At 41.3% G+C, this 17890-nt stretch overlaps 1 protein-coding gene across 1 annotated transcript in view; it reads right to left on the reverse strand.

The window, feature by feature from the left end:
- The window catches only part of RNF150 (ring finger protein 150), an 85927-nt gene that overhangs the window by 25859 nt on the left and 42178 nt on the right, over nucleotides 1-17890 (reverse strand). The window contains exon 2 of the mRNA XM_028744366.2: nucleotides 8367-8617. Within this exon, the coding sequence (XP_028600199.2) occupies nucleotides 8367-8617 (251 nt within the window). The remainder of the gene's footprint in view (nucleotides 1-8366; nucleotides 8618-17890) is intronic.

Below are 17890 nucleotides of genomic sequence, written 5' to 3' on the forward strand. Positions count from 1 at the left end.
ACAAATTTCAGCCACCACAATGAGTGGGGCTGAAAAGTGGTGCACTCTGGCTGGATCACGTCCATCGTTTGCAAATGTGAAACATGTCCTTCATACAGCTCCTCAGAAGGGAGATAACAAAATGAACATTTAATGTAGCTCTTGATCATGACATGCTCGCCAACTATTATCTTGTAATGCAGCGTTTTATCTTTGGCACCATTTCTCTCACAGCTTGCACAGAATGGAGGGGAAAGGCAAGAGGGAGGAAAATATTTCTTGTGCGCTTTTAATATATATCAAAGAATGTGAGCTAGTGTAAAATAGATCTGGCAGGATGGCCATGATAGTTTGCTCCTCAGTTTTGCTCTCATGAAGCATTTAAGAATAAAACCATTTATTATTAAGATAACACTAGTTGCATCCAAATGATGTTTGATTCAGAGAAGACCTATTTAAATGAATGGATCCCGTTTGCCATGTTCATTAATTTTAGTGGATCCACTGCAAGAAGGATTAGCAATGAACACAACCACATGCCACCTACTAAATACTTTCCACCTACTAAATGTACTTTCATATTGATTGTTCATCATTTAAATGACACACTCCTTGCCTCCCTGAATTTTTTTGCTGGAAACTTCAACTTTTGAGTCAGCAGATGTTTAATACTTTTGGGAATTAGAAATTCAGTTTAAGATGGAAAATGAGGGTGGAAAATAACAGATTAAATATTTGTGATACTTTTGGAATACACTTAAGTTTTAAAAATATGATCACCATATAAGACAAAGTAGAATACTTTCTCATTTTTACAATGTTTAGACATTTATCCAAGGCAGTTCCCTTTCTCCTCATTCCATGTATCGCTTGAGTGGGGAAAGCTCCAGTGATCAGGACCAACTCAAATGGTTGGGTCACCTAAACATTCTCCCATCCCATGCAGCCTATACAAAGGAAACATAATTCCAATACTGCAACTTCTAAGTGATCAGTGACTCTTCTTATAGGAGGAGCTGTATTCACTTGGGGAGGCTGTGTTAGCTATTCCACTACTTGTGGAAGCTCATAGTGTGGCAGCATGTGGAAGAGCCTTCTTGGTAGTGGCTCCAGAGCTCTGGAACTTCCTTTCACTGGATCTACATTGTATAAGTGTCAATGACATTCCAAGCTGACTTTTTAATCTAAGGTGAATTTTAAAGGGCATTTTGTCAATTTGGAGAGGAGCAGGGGTTTTTTTTTTACTGGTTTATGTGGAAGAGGGTTATTTACTATGGTGGATAGCAGCGGTGGATTCCTTTTTTTAACTTGAAAGAAGATGAAGTTTTGCTGTTGCTTGTGATGGTGGCAGCAGTAGTAAAGCTCTTCTAAGTGGCTGGCAGAAGTCATCATCCTTTTCTTTCCAGAATGCTTGTGGACTGTTCTTTGCCACTGCAACCAGAAGTGATATTTTCTTCCTAGCAAACAGAGAAACTACTTTTTTCTCATGTTATGGTCCACTGACTGACACCTGCCTTTTGCCTTTTGTGTTTCAGATCTGAGATGAGACTATACAGCTTCCTCTGCCATAAAATTCTAGAGCTGTAACCAATTTGACATGAGCTTGGGTGCTCTCTGTCAAAAGGAAAGCAAACCAGTGCAGAAAACAAATGAAACACATATTTAAATAATTAAAATAGGCTGCTGGCAGAACTAAAATACCACATGATAAAGATATTGGCAAGAATGACCTGAAACAGGGGTTACCAATCTTTTTTGGGATCGTGGCCACATTTGCAATCCAGAAAAACTACTGTGGGCACCACACATGCAGCCCCTCCTCTAAATTGTTCCTTGCAGGATAATCAGGCTTTTAAAAGCCTTCTGTTGGCTAAACAAGGGGTTTTCTCCCCAAGCCTCATTGCAGTGGAGGAAGCAGCAGAGGGATGGGACCCTGTGGATAGCAAGGAAAGTTATTGTGGATGCGTGTCTACCCCCAGGCAGCATGTTAGCAACCCATGATGTAATTATCATAGCTATTGCTATGCATTATATATCAGTGAACGTTATACTGAGCGGAGGGAACGACAAAGGCCAAGCTAAAGAGGGCAAATGTTTGCAACAAATGGCTTTAGAAGAAGAGATGGAAAACCTCCATACTTCAAATGTCAAACATGCAATACTACACCGGACGTTAAGCTTTGAGCACTCTGCCCAAGAAGAAATACTGAATATGTGAGAGCCAAAGGCCAAACAGATATAAGTTATAAGCAAGCTGATGTTTCACATCATTTCTACATATCATACAACCAAAGATATATTAACTGTTAATGTTTTATATTTTGATCCAGGCAGGAAGGGCTACTTTAATAGAAGAACTCATGGCACAGGAATAAAGGGAAATGGTTGCAGCAAAGACTAATGGCACAGATTGAAAGAAAGCTGTCAAGAGAAGACCCCCTATTAGCAGCTCTCAGTTTCGGAATGGAAGCTGGCAAGCAATAAATGTTGACAACAGGACTTGGAAATCGATACTCTCTGAACATTAAGCCAAGGAAATTTCATTTTTTTATTCCAAAGCAAACAAGAGGAATAAGTCAGTGGTGGTTTTTTAAATCTGCATTGAGTTCATCAGATGCAGCTGATGGATTGCTGGAGGGAGAATGGGACAGTTTATTTATTACATTTAGATTCCACCTATACATGGTTCACCTGAAATAATCCTCACAACAATCATATGAGCCAGGTTGGGCAAAAGAGAGAGTGACTGGCCCAAGGTTCATGGCTGAGTGGAGATGAACTCTGGTCTCTCAGGTTTTGGTCCAACACTCTGACCACTACACGTCAAAAAACACACCAAAAATTCCACAGGAATCTTTATTCTCTTTAGTAGGAAAGATTCAGTTTGTGATGTGTACCAACTGCAACCTGCTCTTTCAAACATAGCTCTGCTAGAAAGTTGGAGGGAAATTTCCAACTTTTAATAAAGAAAACATTTATGACCAAAGCAGAGACATCACCTTGCCAACAAAGGTCGGTATAGTTAAAGCTATGGTTTTCCCAGTAGTGATGTATGGAAGTGAGAGCTGGACCATAAAGAAGGCTGATCGCCAAAGAATTGATGCTTTTGAATTATGGTGCTGGAGGAGACTCTTGAGAGTCCCATGGACTGCAAGAAGATCAAACCTATCCATTCGGAAGGAAATCAGCCCTGAGGGCTCACTGGAAGGTCAGATCCTGAAGCTGAGACTCCAATATTTTGGCCACCTCATGAGAAGAGAAGACTCCCTGGAAAAGACCCTGATGTTGGGAAAGATGGAGGGCACAAGGAGAAGGGGACGACAGAGGATGAGATGGTTGGACAGTGTTCTTGAAGCTACCAACATGAGTTTGACCAAACTGCGAGAGGCAGTGGGAGACAGGAGTGCCTGGTGTGCTCTGGTCCATGGGGTCACGAAGAGTCGTACACGACTAAACGACTAAACAACAACAAAATGGGTGGACATGTGCCACAAAAGTTGATATTGTTCAAGGTGTGTGCGTGGGAGGGGGGGGGGTTGTATCTTTTTTATGCATGCACCAGTGAAGAGACTCTTGATGGGCAGAATAAGTTGACCATTATAATAGCCATGGCATGTCAACGAATGATGCTTACAGATGTACTGCCACCAATGGCACTGACTGAATATAATTTCAGTTGAATGAAATATAAAAATAAAAGTGCAAGCCTTGCTTTCCAGAATTTATTCCAAGCAATCTTTCGGCCAATAAACTTGCATATAATCTGTGGGCTATTTTACTCTCTGAATATTCTTTAATAAGGTATGCAAAGCTTAATCTTACATTTGTCAGCAGTATTGCACATTTGCATTTTTAGCATGTCTGAAATATGTAGCTTTTCAGTCTCTTTTACTGAAGCCATTTGTGTAATATTTAATCCTCTTTAGCGGAAGCCATTTGTAGTTCCTCCAGTGAATTATGTGCTCACAAATTTTTTTTTAGTCTCTTTCTTTGCATTTATATAATACAAAAATACAAATACACTTAACTTAATTCCCATCTCCCCTTCCCCCAAAGTATTCTCTGTGTATATATTAGTATAAGGCAAATATAATATAGCCCATATGTTTATTCTTAAATGATTATAACTGGATATTGTGATATTTTCTTAGCAGATTGTTCCAGAGTGCCATGGGTTGCTTGTGGCTTTGTCATTATGCTATCTTTTCTAATGTACTGAACAAACATGTACCTAATTTCTTCAAAATCATCTCTGGCTTTCGTGTTTCTTCGAGCTTTAAGTTGCTTTGACAATTTTTCCATGACAGCAATGTTTCCAGCCATGTGTCCAATGTTAAAATGGCATCTTTCTTATATATTTATATATTAGTGGAGGAGGACTGCCACTGGGATCACAGTGCATAGAGAGTTTTATTCCTTCCCTCTCCAGATGTGATTTGGCTGAAAATCGCCCTCCCACACAGGAATGAAGTTTAGCAGTTTAAAAGTTCCACTGGACATTATTGGAGATTTTTTTCTTATGAATCTAATAGACATGTCCAGAATGTGGGGAGATATTTGCCCAAGAAGAGAGAAAGGACAAATCTCATCTCCTTGCATGTTATGGTTCTAATGACAACTGGATCATTAGGCGCGAGTGATCATGCTCTTCTGAAGTTTACTATACAGCGGAAAGGAGCAGCCAAGCATACTAGGACTCAATTTCTCGACTTTAAGAAAGCCGACTTCATAAAGCTTAGGGAAGTGTTGGGTGAGATCCCATGGACAGTAATACTAAAAGGAAAGGGAGTTCAAGATGGCTGGGAGTTTGTTAAGAGGGAGATAGTAAAAGCACAACTTCAGGCAATACCAATGAGACGGAAACATGGAAGGTGCCTAAAGAAGCCAGGGTGGCTATCTAAAGAACTTTTAACTGAGTTAAGATTAAAAAAGGATGTGTACAAAAAATGGAAAAGGGGGGAAACCACCAAAGAGGAATTCAAACAAATAGCCAGCACGTGTAGACACAAAGTCAGAAAAGCTAAAGCACAAAATGAACTCAGGCTTGCTAGAGAGGTTAAAAGCAACAAAAAAGGCTTTTATGGGTATGTTCGTAGCAAAAGGAAGAACAAAGAAACCGTGGGGTCACTCAGAGGAGAAGATGGTGAAATGCAAACAGGGGACACAGAAAGGGCTGAACTCCTCAATGCCTTCTTTGCCTCAGTCTTCTCCAATAAAGAAAACAATGCCCGACCTGAAGAATTTGGAGCAAATGATTCAGCAGAGGAAACACAACCCAGAATAACTAAGGAGATAGTACAAGAATACTTGGCTAGTCTAGATGTATTCAAGTCTCCAGGGCCAGATGAACTGCATCCAAGAGTATTAAATGAACTGGCAGATGTGATTTCAGAACCACTGGCAGTCATCTTTGAGAATTCCTGGAGAACAGGCGAAGTCCCGGCAGACTGGAGGAGGGCAAATGTTGTCCCTATTTTCAAAAAGGGGAAAAGAGAGGACCCAAATAATTACCGCCCAGTCAGTCTGACATCAATACCAGGGAAGATTCTGGAGCAGATCATTAAGCAAACAGTCTGTGAGCACCTAGAAAGGAATGCTGTGATCACCAATAGTCAGCATGGATTTCTGAAAAATAAGTCATGTCAGACTAACCTGATCTCGTTTTTTGACAGAATTACAAGCCTGGTAGATGAAGGGAACGCAGTGGATGTAGTCTACCTTGATTTCAGCAAGGCATTTGACAAGGTGCCCCATGATATTCTTGTAAAGAAGCTGGTAAAATGCGGTCTTGACTATGCTACCACTCAGTGGATTTGTAACTGGCTGACTGACCGAACCCAAAGGGTGCTCATCAATGGTTCCTCTTCATCCTGGAGAAGAGTGACTAGTGGGGTGCCACAGGGTTCTGTCTTGGGCCCGGTCTTATTCAACATCTTTATCAACGACTTGGATGATGGACTCAAGGGCATCCTGATCAAATTTGCAGATGACACCAAACTGGGAGGGGTGGCTAACACCCCAGAGGACAGGATCACACTTCAAAACGACCTTGACAGATTAGAGAACTGGGCCAAAACAAACAAGATGAATTTTAACAGGGAGAAATGTAAAGTATTGCACTTGGGCAAAAAAAATGAGAGGCACAAATACAAGATGGGTGACACCTGGCTTGAGAGCAGTACATGTGAAAAGGATCTAGGAGTCTTGGTTGACCACAAACTTGACATGAGCCAACAGTGTGACGCGGCAGCTAAAAAAGCCAATGCAATTCTGGGCTTCATCAATAGGAGTATAGCATCTAGATCAAGGGAAGTAATAGTGCCACTGTATTCTGCTCTGGTCAGACCTCACCTGGAGTACTGTGTCCAGTTCTGGGCACCACAGTTCAAGAAGGACACTGACAAACTGGAACGTGTCCAGAGGAGGGCAACCAAAATGGTCAAAGGCCTGGAAATGATGCCTTATGAGGAACGGCTAAGGGAGCTGGGCATGTTTAGCCTGGAGAAGAGGAGGTTAAGGGGTGATATGATAGCCATGTTCAAATATATAAAAGGATGTCACATAGAGGAGGGAGAAAGGCTGTTTTCTGCTGCTCCAGAGAAGCGGACACGGAGCAATGGATCCAAACTACAAGAAAGAAGATTCCACCTAAACATTAGGAAGAACTTCCTGACAGTAAGAGCTGTTCGACAGTGGAATTTGCTGCCAAGGAGTGTGGTGGAGTCTCCTTCTTTGGAGGTCTTTAAGCAGAGGCTTGACAACCATATGTCAGGAGTGCTCTGATGGTGTTTCCTGCTTGGCAGGGGGTTGGACTCGATGGCCCTTGTGGTCTCTTCCAACTCTATGATTCTATGATCCCTGTGGCTGTAACTAAAGAAGAAGTAACAGAAATGTAATGTATGGTTTGGCCCCAAGGTATCCGTTTATGTCTCTGAAATAGCCTGATATATGTGAGCAGTGATGCATATGTGTAGACATACAAACTGCTGGTTCAAAATTTTGGCTGGGGTGTGGGTGCTACTTCAGTCAGTGGGGCTAAAAAAGAAAGGTAACTGTTAGGTACTGAAGTTCTTACCCTGGGCCAGCAGGGGGATACTGTAGATAGTTATGCAAATGAAAGATCGAAAGTGACGTTCAGTGATTGGATAGTGTGTATGCAAATGAAGGATCGAAAGTGACGTTCAGTGATTGGATAGTTTTAGAAAGTTGTTACAGTAACAAGGTACTGGAGCTCTATATAAGCAGGCTGACTGAGCCCTTCAGCTCAGTTCAGTTCTGGCCTCAGAATAAAGAAGAGCTGTTTGAAGAATCGCTATGTCGTCTGATATGTTCGCCCACAACCTAACAGTAACTGCTGGATCACTGTACCCTGGTGCTGATAAGAGAGGTTACAGAAAACAGGCAGGGGCTGGATGGCTGGTAGAACCCTGAAAATAGGAAACTATTCTTCACGAAAATAGTTATTTTTCTTTCATACATTATGTTACTCATCTTCTATCTGCAGAAGTTTGTCCACTTTTAAAAGAAGTTACAGCTTTTTCTTCTTTTTTTTTGCTTTTTTTAACTTACTGCCATTTCCCACTTGGTACTAGATCTGACTACTCTCTGTCTGGTCCTTTTGCTCCTTAATCTGTTGCCTTTTGGCATTTCCAGTTCCAATTCCTCAACCTGAGACCAAGAATGAAGTGTGCACACAACAAAGCAGGAATGCAAGAACTCTGCTACCATCACAAGCCATATGGGAGTTAGGTGCCCCATTTTCAAGCAGGAGTAAAATTCTCTTACTTTGCCTTAAGTAATGTGTTAATGGTTGTTTTCTCTGGAGTAAAAAATAAATAAAAATAGTGTGAACACATTCCTGGGCATAGAACTATCAGTTCTGACACCTCACTTATTCAGTGCAAGAACTGTCAAATGGCACATCATCTTGTTATTCTCTTAGCTGTTGTATTGTATTATTATTATTTGTTAGATTTCTGACAACCCGTCATGATAAGTTCTCATGATGAATTACAGCAATATAAAAATATAACATTAAAAACAGTTCTCAAAGGCCAGGGGAAACAGGTGCCAGACACATCTCTGTGGGGAGGGAATTCCACAGTTCCTAGTACAGGTGAAAAATATAACAAGCACTTCATTGTGTAAGAATCTATTAATTCACCTGTCTTCCTTCCCTGTTTTTTTGTTTTTGTACTAGCTGACTCTCTCATTGCCTCTTTCCTTCATATTAAACATTTCCTTCTTGGCAATAAAAAGACAAGTTAATTTAAAGTGCAATTCATTACTATGGGTTCAGAAAGTTTAAATGACAATGACATAAACCCTTTTAAGGAACTTGGGGCAGTGTGGGAGAGAAAATTATGTCCATTTGCAAAGCTACTCACCTGGTTTCTGTCTCTAGCATTCGCATATCTGAACCTCTGAATGTAGTAGAAGACTAGCCATGCCAAGGAGATGATCATCAGCACAATGAAGGAGATGGAGACAAATACCACAGAGGTTCGGCTAACGTACTTCTGCAGGTTTCGGGTTCCAATTGTTATATGCATCATCACAGTAATATTTCGCTCCAGCAGACTCACTATCTCTTTCCCCTTTGGCTCAGGGATCATTATTACTACAACATCTTCTGTACCTGCCAGATTGGAAAGAAGGAGAAACAACCATTAAAAAACAGCAACAACCAAGGAAAGCAGCAATTTTTAAGAGGAGGGAAAGCAATAGCATCACAGCAACAAAGAGGTGCAATGGCAATTGAAGAAATCTGCATCTGCAGCATACTCCTATGCATTTATGTTGTTTTCCATCGAGGGAGGAAACAAATTTGAACCCAAAGAGAACTTTAGGTAGGGAGGTTGAAACTCAGAGTTGCAATAGGGTCCTGCAACAGCTTGCGGGAAGCCTATTTCCACAGTAGGAAACAGCGATTGAGTAATGACTCATAAGCGCTACACACCTTTCCTATTTGACCACTTGTATTTAAAGCTATTATTTAAGATCAAAGAGTACAAGGGTGCTATGATCATACAAAATGTCTAACTGTAAATCATGCCTCATGTTGGCTACGTCTTCAGTGGGAAAAATAGAGTCTCTGCTTGCTTTATTGCTTACATCGCTCCTTCTCTTTTTCTATTTCTAGATGACATTAATACAGAGTTTGCTATGAATTTTTAAGCAGCTGACAAGATGAATCACACTGAATCATGAATCAAAGGTGTCTAAATGCAATGAATGGGTAGGTTTTTCTGTCGTTCTTTCTCTAAACATCTCAAAATGCCATTTTTCTTTATTATTTAACAATGGGGGGGGGGTGATGATGTGGTTAACTGAAAACTACTCACTTGCTGAGGGACATTTACCCATCCCTGTATTTGAGCTAAAAGGACTACAAGATGTTCCAGTGGCCTTTGATTAACAGCAGCCTCTAATTTTGCATTGCACAGGATTGTTAATGACTCTAGAGAGCATTACCAATAAGGAAATATAATCAGGAGAATGGTAGAAGTGTGACAACCGCACTCTCTTCATCCACACGTTCTTACTGTCTTTCAACTTGATTTTCCAGGGCTCCAAAATGCACAGGGAGCCTCCATGGATACAAAAAGACTTCCCACTACAGACACTCACCCTCCATGAGGGTGAGTTGGAAATCAACTGAAATAGTGGTGGAAAGGGGTGAAGCTAGCATGCTCATTCCTGCTGCCCTCCTTTATGTGCTTACGTTTCCCTATTAGTAGTGCCTCTACAGGGCTTGAAATGGTAGGTAAATCAAACACAACCCAGCGACATCTCAGTAGTCCATCCTCCAGAAATCAAGATGCTTCCTATTCTATCTTTTGGTTCTATATTCAGAATCATTTTATTGCTTGCAGGTACAGACCCAGACATGTCCATCCAGCACTAGTAACTGTATTTCTTGGAGAAATTTCAAGACATATAAAAAAAGAATTTCCTTTATTTTTTAAAAAATCAGCACCATAATCTGTGTTCTGCATACCAGTCACCTCATAAACTGGAGAGTTTCACTGGATCAGTAATTTGAACTACATTTACTTATGTATTACCGCAGAGGTAGGTGAAAAATGTTGCAAAATTTTTGGACCACTCCATTAAACCAGCCCTGACCTAACTAGAGTTAGTTAGCACTAATTCCTATGGAAGCCAACAAAAAGGTTTTAGGGACAAGAAACCAGGTCCCTTAAAAAAAAAAAAAAAGGATCTAGTCATGATGATGGGTGTTGCAGAATTCCAGTGAAAATGGAAACAGAAGAACAATTTGCTGATGCTCACTTATTCATCCCATGTTCGAATGGAATTCAACTTGTTATTGTTTTCAGTCTAGAAACAATGCATAATGGATGGCTTCCCTCTCCCTCATTTATATTGTGTTTCCTTTACACTGAAATGAATGGTGTAGGAAGAATGATCATTAATTATGTTAAATTCATAACTTACATAAATTAAGTAAACAATTCCATAAATTCTGTTAAATAGCAGACAGTAGGATGATTAACATAGCATTTAGCAGGAACTGAGCTGCAGTGGAATGGAAACAGCACTGATTGTGACGAAGGCAGGTCAGAACTGAAATGGCTGCCTTCTTACTTCCCTAGTCATGACTAACTTTAGATGGATTGTACAACACAACTCAACATGGTGTATAAGAACTCAGGCAAAATATTATGCTTCAATACCATATAATGCTTCAGTAGAGAAAACTGAAAATAACAACACTGAATTGAAAATTGTACTTAGGAGATTTTAGGAGCCTTATGTCAGAAACCTGTTACATTAACAGTCAATTCTTGGACAAACTTTTGAATGAAATAAAAATGTTTGAGACAATGTAGAAAGAAATGTTTGATTTCTGAAGCTTACTCTCCTCTCTGACATAGTAAGACAGGCATAGTTCATCTGAAATATTAAGTGGTAGACTTCTCTAAATCACATTTGGATTCAGCAAAAACTGCCTTGCAGAATAAGCTTAAAAATGATAACTAGCCCATTCACATATAACTATTGTCAGTCACTGATAACCAAAACAATATAGAAATAGACCCATCTTTTCCCCACATGTATTGATTTACGATATTCATATTCCTTCCAGTTTTTATATATATATCTGATCTTACCTTTCTACTGCATTGGGTCTCAAAGGCAACTGACAACTCAATTTAAAAACAAAAACAAAATCATCATCGTCATCACTACAATAATAACAACACTGCCCCCCCCCCCCCGGACTCGGGAAAATGCTATAGAAAGCAAACCTGAAAACAGTATGACACAGAAGCCTAAACGCATAAAAACAGCAATAGCAGCAGCTGTTAAAATTAAATAAGCAAATAGATCTTGTAAACCACCAGAAGGTTGGGAGGACAGGACGGATTTAATGGGGCACTCAAAGAATAGCAGTGTCAGCACCAGGCAACAATTGTCTAGGAAAGGAGCTCTACAAATCTGATCATAACCATAAAAGAGACCCCCGGCAACCACCCACCTAATTCCAGGCAGGTCCTCAGCTGAAAAACTTCATTTCCAAAAACATCACTGTCTGATCATATACAGTGGTACCACGGGTTACATACGCTTCAGGTTACATATGCTTCAGGTTACAGACTCCGCTAACCCAGATATAGTGCTTCAGGTTAAGAACTTTGCTTCAGGATGAGAACAGAAATCGTGCTCCAGCAGCGCGGCAGCAGCAGCAGGAAGCCCCATTAGCTAAAGTAGTGCTTCAGGTTAAGAACAGTTTCAGGTTAAGTACGGACCTCCGGAACGAATTAAGTACTTAGAACCTCTACAGTGGTACCTCGGGTTATTTGCCACGGGACACAGGTTATTTAAAACCATGAATTAACCCCCCCCAAATAAAAAATAAAAACGTTGTCAGGGGCTCAGGAGCAGAGGCACAGGGGAGAGAAGAAATGGAGAGCGAAGGCGAAGAATCTGAGGGCAGCGTAGGGGAGTATGAAAGTGGCCCGAGAGATTCCATGAGTCTCTCCAGCGAATCAGATGATTCCCAGAGGGGGGCGCCGATGGCCAGGGCAAGGGGGGTCCCAGGGGGGACACACCAGAAGCAAGGGGCCAGCGGGGACTCCCAAAGCAGCAGCGGGAGAGCAGGACCAGCTCCTCCACCAGAGCGTAGTGAGGGGGAAGAGTCACATGTATCAGGGCCAGCTTCTCCTCCAGCAGGGAGAGAGGATGAGTCAGAGGTGGCCACGCCTCCATCGCAGAGTGAGGGAACGGAGGGAGAGTCAGGTGCAGCTAGCCTCCCCGAAGGGGGAAGCAGTGACAGGAGCAGTGTAACGGTCAGGAGGAAGGTGGCCGGCTGGGCGCGCACGCCAAGTTCGAATGTACAGGCGCGCGGCACAGCAGGAAACCAGGATTGGGAACCAGGTCCTAAAGCACGCCGGAGGGAGGGGGAGGACTCAGGAGACTCAGCGTCAGAAGAGTCTAGGAGAAGCGAGACCCCAGCAGACAGGCGGGCCCAGAGGAGAAGAGAGCAAAGGAAGAGGTGGAGCAAGGCTAGAGTCTTAAACTGGTGTCTGGGGGGAGGAGACTCAGACGGAGCTTCGGCGGTCTAGAGTTTGAGACGTAGAGCTGCGTGCCGCGGCTGTGAAAGAGAAACTGAACTTCAATAAAGACTTTTGTATATAACAACGAAGTGGCGTTGGTCCTTTGTGAGCTGGGACCTAGGGCAGCTCTGACAAACGTAAAAAGAAGTTTATGTATAAAAGCTTCTTATCGCCCTGCTGGATTAGCCCAAAGACTGACCCAGCATCCAGCTTCCTGCAATGGCCAGCCATACACCCTGGGAGGTTCATAAGCAAGGCCTCACTCAGTTAAGTAGCCAATTCCCCATCAGATGGTATTCAGAGACATGCTGCATCTGATCCTGCTGGTAACATATAGTCATCACGATTAGCAACAAATGATAGCTTTAAAGAGGGAATAACCTATGGAGGATAAGGATCTCCGCATTGGTAAAATGCAACACATAACAGGTAGATATGCCCATGTACAATTATGGAGATGGGGGCATCGGCGTAGGCCCATCTTCCCCAACCTGGTACCCTCAGAGACATTTCAGATCTAATAATTAGCCATGCTGGCTGGGACTTGTGGCAATTCTAGCCTAGCCAACAATCCCTGGTGTTAAAATCAGGGTTTAAAAAGTACTCAAGTATTTCCAATTTTCACTATCAAAAATATAAAAGATAAATAATGAAAAACAAATTAAATATCCCAATCAACATAAATATAATGTATGATGATGGTGATTAAATGCCTCTGTTTTGTCACCTATGAAATATCAGAGTGGACGTCTTCTCTTCTAGGTAGTTAAGTTTTCCCTTTAAAAAAATTGAAGTCATTCTTCCATTATCCTTTTCTCCTTTTCCATTACTTTCCCAACTCACTTTGAATCCATATATAATCTGTGCAATGGGTGCAATACAGTGGTACCTCAGGTTAAGTACTTAATTCGTTCCGGAGGTACGTTCTTAACTTGAAACTGTTCTTAACCTGAAGCACCACTTTAGCCAATGGGGCCTCCCGCTGCCGCGCAATTTCTGTTCTCATCCTGAAGCAAAGTTCTTAACCTGAGGTACTATTTCTGGGTTAGCGGAGTCTGTAACCTGAAGTGTATGTAACCTGAAGCATATGTAACCCGAAGTACCACTGTACTTCCATATGACTTTTAAATGGAGATATGGTGCTTTCACATGACATAAAGGTGACTGACTCTGGGCTTGCAGCACTCATCTCGCTTTATTGGCCGAGGGAGCCGGCGTACAGCTTCCGGGTCAGTGGCCAGCATGACTAAGCCGCTTCTGGCGAACCAGAGCAGCGCACGGAAACGCCGTTTACCTTCCCGCCGGAGCGGTACAAGTCAACATCAAAATGCCAACCCACAGCCAGCTTCCAAAAAGTCTCCCTATTTACCCTTCCCATGAAAAAATTACAGAAACCTGTTGTTGACTACCCATTCGCGATATCATAATAACCCGTTTGCAATATTAGGTCCCTATCTGGAAGGAACCCCACCCCCTCTCTTATTGAAAATACTAATTCAGACTATAACCCCATCCTTCAGACACATTAACAATTTAACAGGATAATTAAAGCCAAAGGGGTTCCTCCCCCCCCCCACACACCTTTTTTTACACTGGTCGTTTAATGTCTGGCTACAATACGAAGCAATTAAAATGGGAACCTTCCACTCAGATATTAACAGAATACTACAGAGCTCCACTGAACCTGTTTGAATGCTAATTAGGACTCCTTTCAAAATGCAGACCAGACACAGACAAGATGCAGCTGACTGTGATCTTTCCAACGTAGCACAGAACTAAGCCAGTGTGTTTATCATTGTGCAGGGAGGCCAAGAATTTTCTTCGCGTTTTGCTGTAATCAATGTCAGTTGTGCAGAGGCCCCGAAGAACTCAGAACTGGCTGGCTTTCCTTAATTGTATGCAGACACTGCGGCAAACCAAAATGTATGGTGAAAATGTCCAGCGAAAGAGTTTATATTTTGTGCCTGACTCCCCAGCCCCTGCTAATAAAGAATTTCAACCCATCAATCAAGCAGGAGAACTTGACAATATGAAATGAATTAGGATCCTGTTATTTATTTTGGTTAGATTAAAAATGTCATAAAACATCTAGGCATTAACAGTGCTATCAGACATCATTAAAAGCTTTTCCATATGCTGCTTCTTTGGCCTTTAGGAACACTTTACTCCTCAAAATTCTGGCAGATTACCCTGAGTATTTCTCTGGAGACTGCCTGTATTGTGTTTCTTTTTCTTTTTCTAAATCCACGCCTGGCTTTAATGAAACAATCTTATTGAATTCTACTTAAGGCTTAAACTTTGAGACTCTGCTTTGATTTTGCAAATCCCTGTAGAATTTTACCTCAGTCCTTCAGAGCGTTTTCATCAAAGTCTATGAACAGACTTTTCACTGCTCTAGCCACAACACACCAGCCTGGCCTCGGGTACATGAAGATTTCCCCAGATTGCAGTAGCCCATCATGAAATGCATTGGGGAGGTTCCTACACCCTTTAGGGTGATATTGTTTTTTGGGGGGGGGGTGTGAGCAGGGGATTATTGCCTGGAAGGGGAGCTGAACTGCATGCTGATTGTAACTACTAAAATTAGGGGGAGGGGCAAAGTTACAAACTGCAGAAAAATGGAGAAATAAATCCTATTGTTCAAGGAAAGTATAATAAGATACAGGAAATATTAACTACAGATAAGATCTCATATCAGTTAAAAGCTACAGCTAAGCCCAAAACTAATTATACTTAAAAAACAACGGTACTTGTTCCTAAGTGTTATCCACTCTGCTAATAGGAAATAAAAAAGAATACTCAGATTCTCCTCAGTAGTACTTTGGTGATTACAAGATAACGGTTACTGGTTTTTTTTATACCTACATCCAAGAAAGTCTTTAGTATGCCTTTTACAGTTCCTGATCATTCTCATTTCTTCCCTTCACACTTATTTGTCAATATACTCTGTTCTCACTTGTGTCCTTAAGGAAAAGGAAATGTGTTATTTTAAAATGTAAGCCAGAAAAATCTAAAGTATGCAGTACCAAAAGATATGGATAGGGTGAAAATGAATGATTTGTTCATTTAAAAAAAAATAAAATAAAATTTGACTCATTGTTGCTGCATATTTTTAAAGCAATATTCAATTATTTTGAATACACTCTGAATTGGTTCATTGATATCTCTGTAAAACAGCCTAAGGAAAGCAGAAGCTTGTCTGCACCAAAGCAGCATAAGCAATTAAACAGCCTCAGCCTAAATCCACAAGTTAAAACAAATGTCTGCCAGCCAGTGTGAAAGGAAGTGAATGTTATTATCCACAGTATCACGCAGTGTCTGTCAATTATATGCTAGCCAGATGATATACGATTAGTGCAAAAAATGGCTACTGTTCTTCATTTGATCTTTGGCAGAAATGACTATATATTTCATGAATATACAAAGAGAAAGCTTTGTATATTTTCCCAGCACAATTATGGCAATGGGTTTATTTATTTGAAAATTTATAACCCAATCTTTTCACATGATATAACAAGGCAGTTTACATCATATAAAATGCAATGTAAAAGATATTGCTATGCCTACAGAGGCTGAAAGCAGGCAGATGACTGTGCCTTCTTGAGAGAAGAGATATGCTTTGGCCTAAAAGAAGAGAAAAAACAGTAAGAAATCTCAAACAGCAAAATGCTTGATTCTCAGTTCCAAATTGCATGTCTCTAAGCAACATCCCACGGATATGCTTCTTTTTGTTGATAACCATGTTCTGTTGAGCGGAACGATATGAACAACAGATTTGCATCAAGAGTTTGGGACAATAGGCAGTTATGTGTGCATGCTGGCGGAACTTGTGGAAGGAATGTGTGCATGATTTCAAGGGATTTCCAAGCATTGCCACTGTGGTGGAAGACATTGTGCAGATGGTCAGGCAAATGGGTGGTGATGGCTTTGCTGGCCTCATCTAGGAAGGCCTCATCTAGGGCCAACAGGTATTGACTGTTGAAGAGCTGGAGGAACTGGTCTGATCAAGTTCAGAGTGCAAGGAGGAAGATGAGGAGGTAAGCATGAGCCAGCAAGCTGGAACCTGCAGAAATTTTCTTAGCTCTTCCAAAGTCATAAAGCATGCAAAAGATATGATTGTGGAGTTTGACCCCTTCATGGAACACGGCCTCAAGATCACCGGTGAGCTTGCAGACAGTCTGAGACCATACAAAGAAATGCTTGACAAGCTCATGAGACAACAGTGGCAGCCACCAATCACCAAGATCCCCACAAAGGATCAATAACAACAGTAGTATCAGATGTGCCCAAGCAACCCAGCTCTGGATCTGACCCACAGCCAAGAACATCTTCTGGCTGCCAGTCAAGCCCCCTTGTTCTCATATCATCTGAAGCATCATCCAGCGAAGGAGAAGAGGAAGAGGATCACAAGTCATATTCGTCCCTCACTGGTAATTTTAAATGATTTCCTTGGGGTTGTTCCTGCTTTGTGTGATGTTGCTTATACATGCAATGGCCAGGAATGTAACCCCTACATAAGATGCAAGTTACCTGTATACCACATGCAGGGAACTGCTTGAAAGCAAAGTGTTTCACAGCACAATAAGGACAAGTAAAAGTATTAGCACAAGATGGATCAGCTGCAGCCTTTTTGCTGCCCAAAGAGAAAACAAAATCTGAGTTGTTGTCCCCAGTTAGCCTCCTTTTCCATTGCTGCCTTATACCTTACAGTCTGCTTCCTCCTCCTGCAGATGTAAGAGGTGCAGAAGTGCCAGACAGAGGCACCAGAAAGTGCACAGACTTTCCGCAGCAATCACTCTACAACATAATCTGTACACAGATTAGCAGGATAATCTGATGTCATTTTGTAGGTGTCCCCAACACCCCTTTTTCTGACTGCCGCCACAAGAGACTAGTGCTAGTGAGGTTAAGGGTTTGGAAGGTGACACTTTTTGGAACATGTCAGTCCAAAAACTCAACTCTGCTACAACTGCACTCCAAATTTAAGTCATATTTAAAATACTTTCCCAGAAAATAATCTCCAAAGAGTTTTATAACCATAAGACAATAAAAGCAGCATCAAAATAATACAAAAACAATTGCATTGGCAAGCAATAACTGAAATTGCAATTCAAAAAGCAATTCCAGCTTATACCAGAAGGTTTATACAAAAGTCAGGAATAACAAATGTGTTTTCTTCCAAAATGTCTAAAAGCATTTATATGGAATGTGGGTATACGCGCTCTACATATTATTCTGGATTCAGGCTGTTTAGGTCTTTAAAGGTCAAAACCAGAACTATAGTAGAATCTACCTAAGATTTGTGTCACGTGCTTCTGCTTCCACAGACC

Source organism: Podarcis muralis, chromosome 9 (genome assembly GCF_964188315.1).
Source record: "Podarcis muralis chromosome 9, rPodMur119.hap1.1, whole genome shotgun sequence".
Taxonomy (NCBI): Eukaryota; Metazoa; Chordata; class Lepidosauria; order Squamata; family Lacertidae; genus Podarcis; species Podarcis muralis.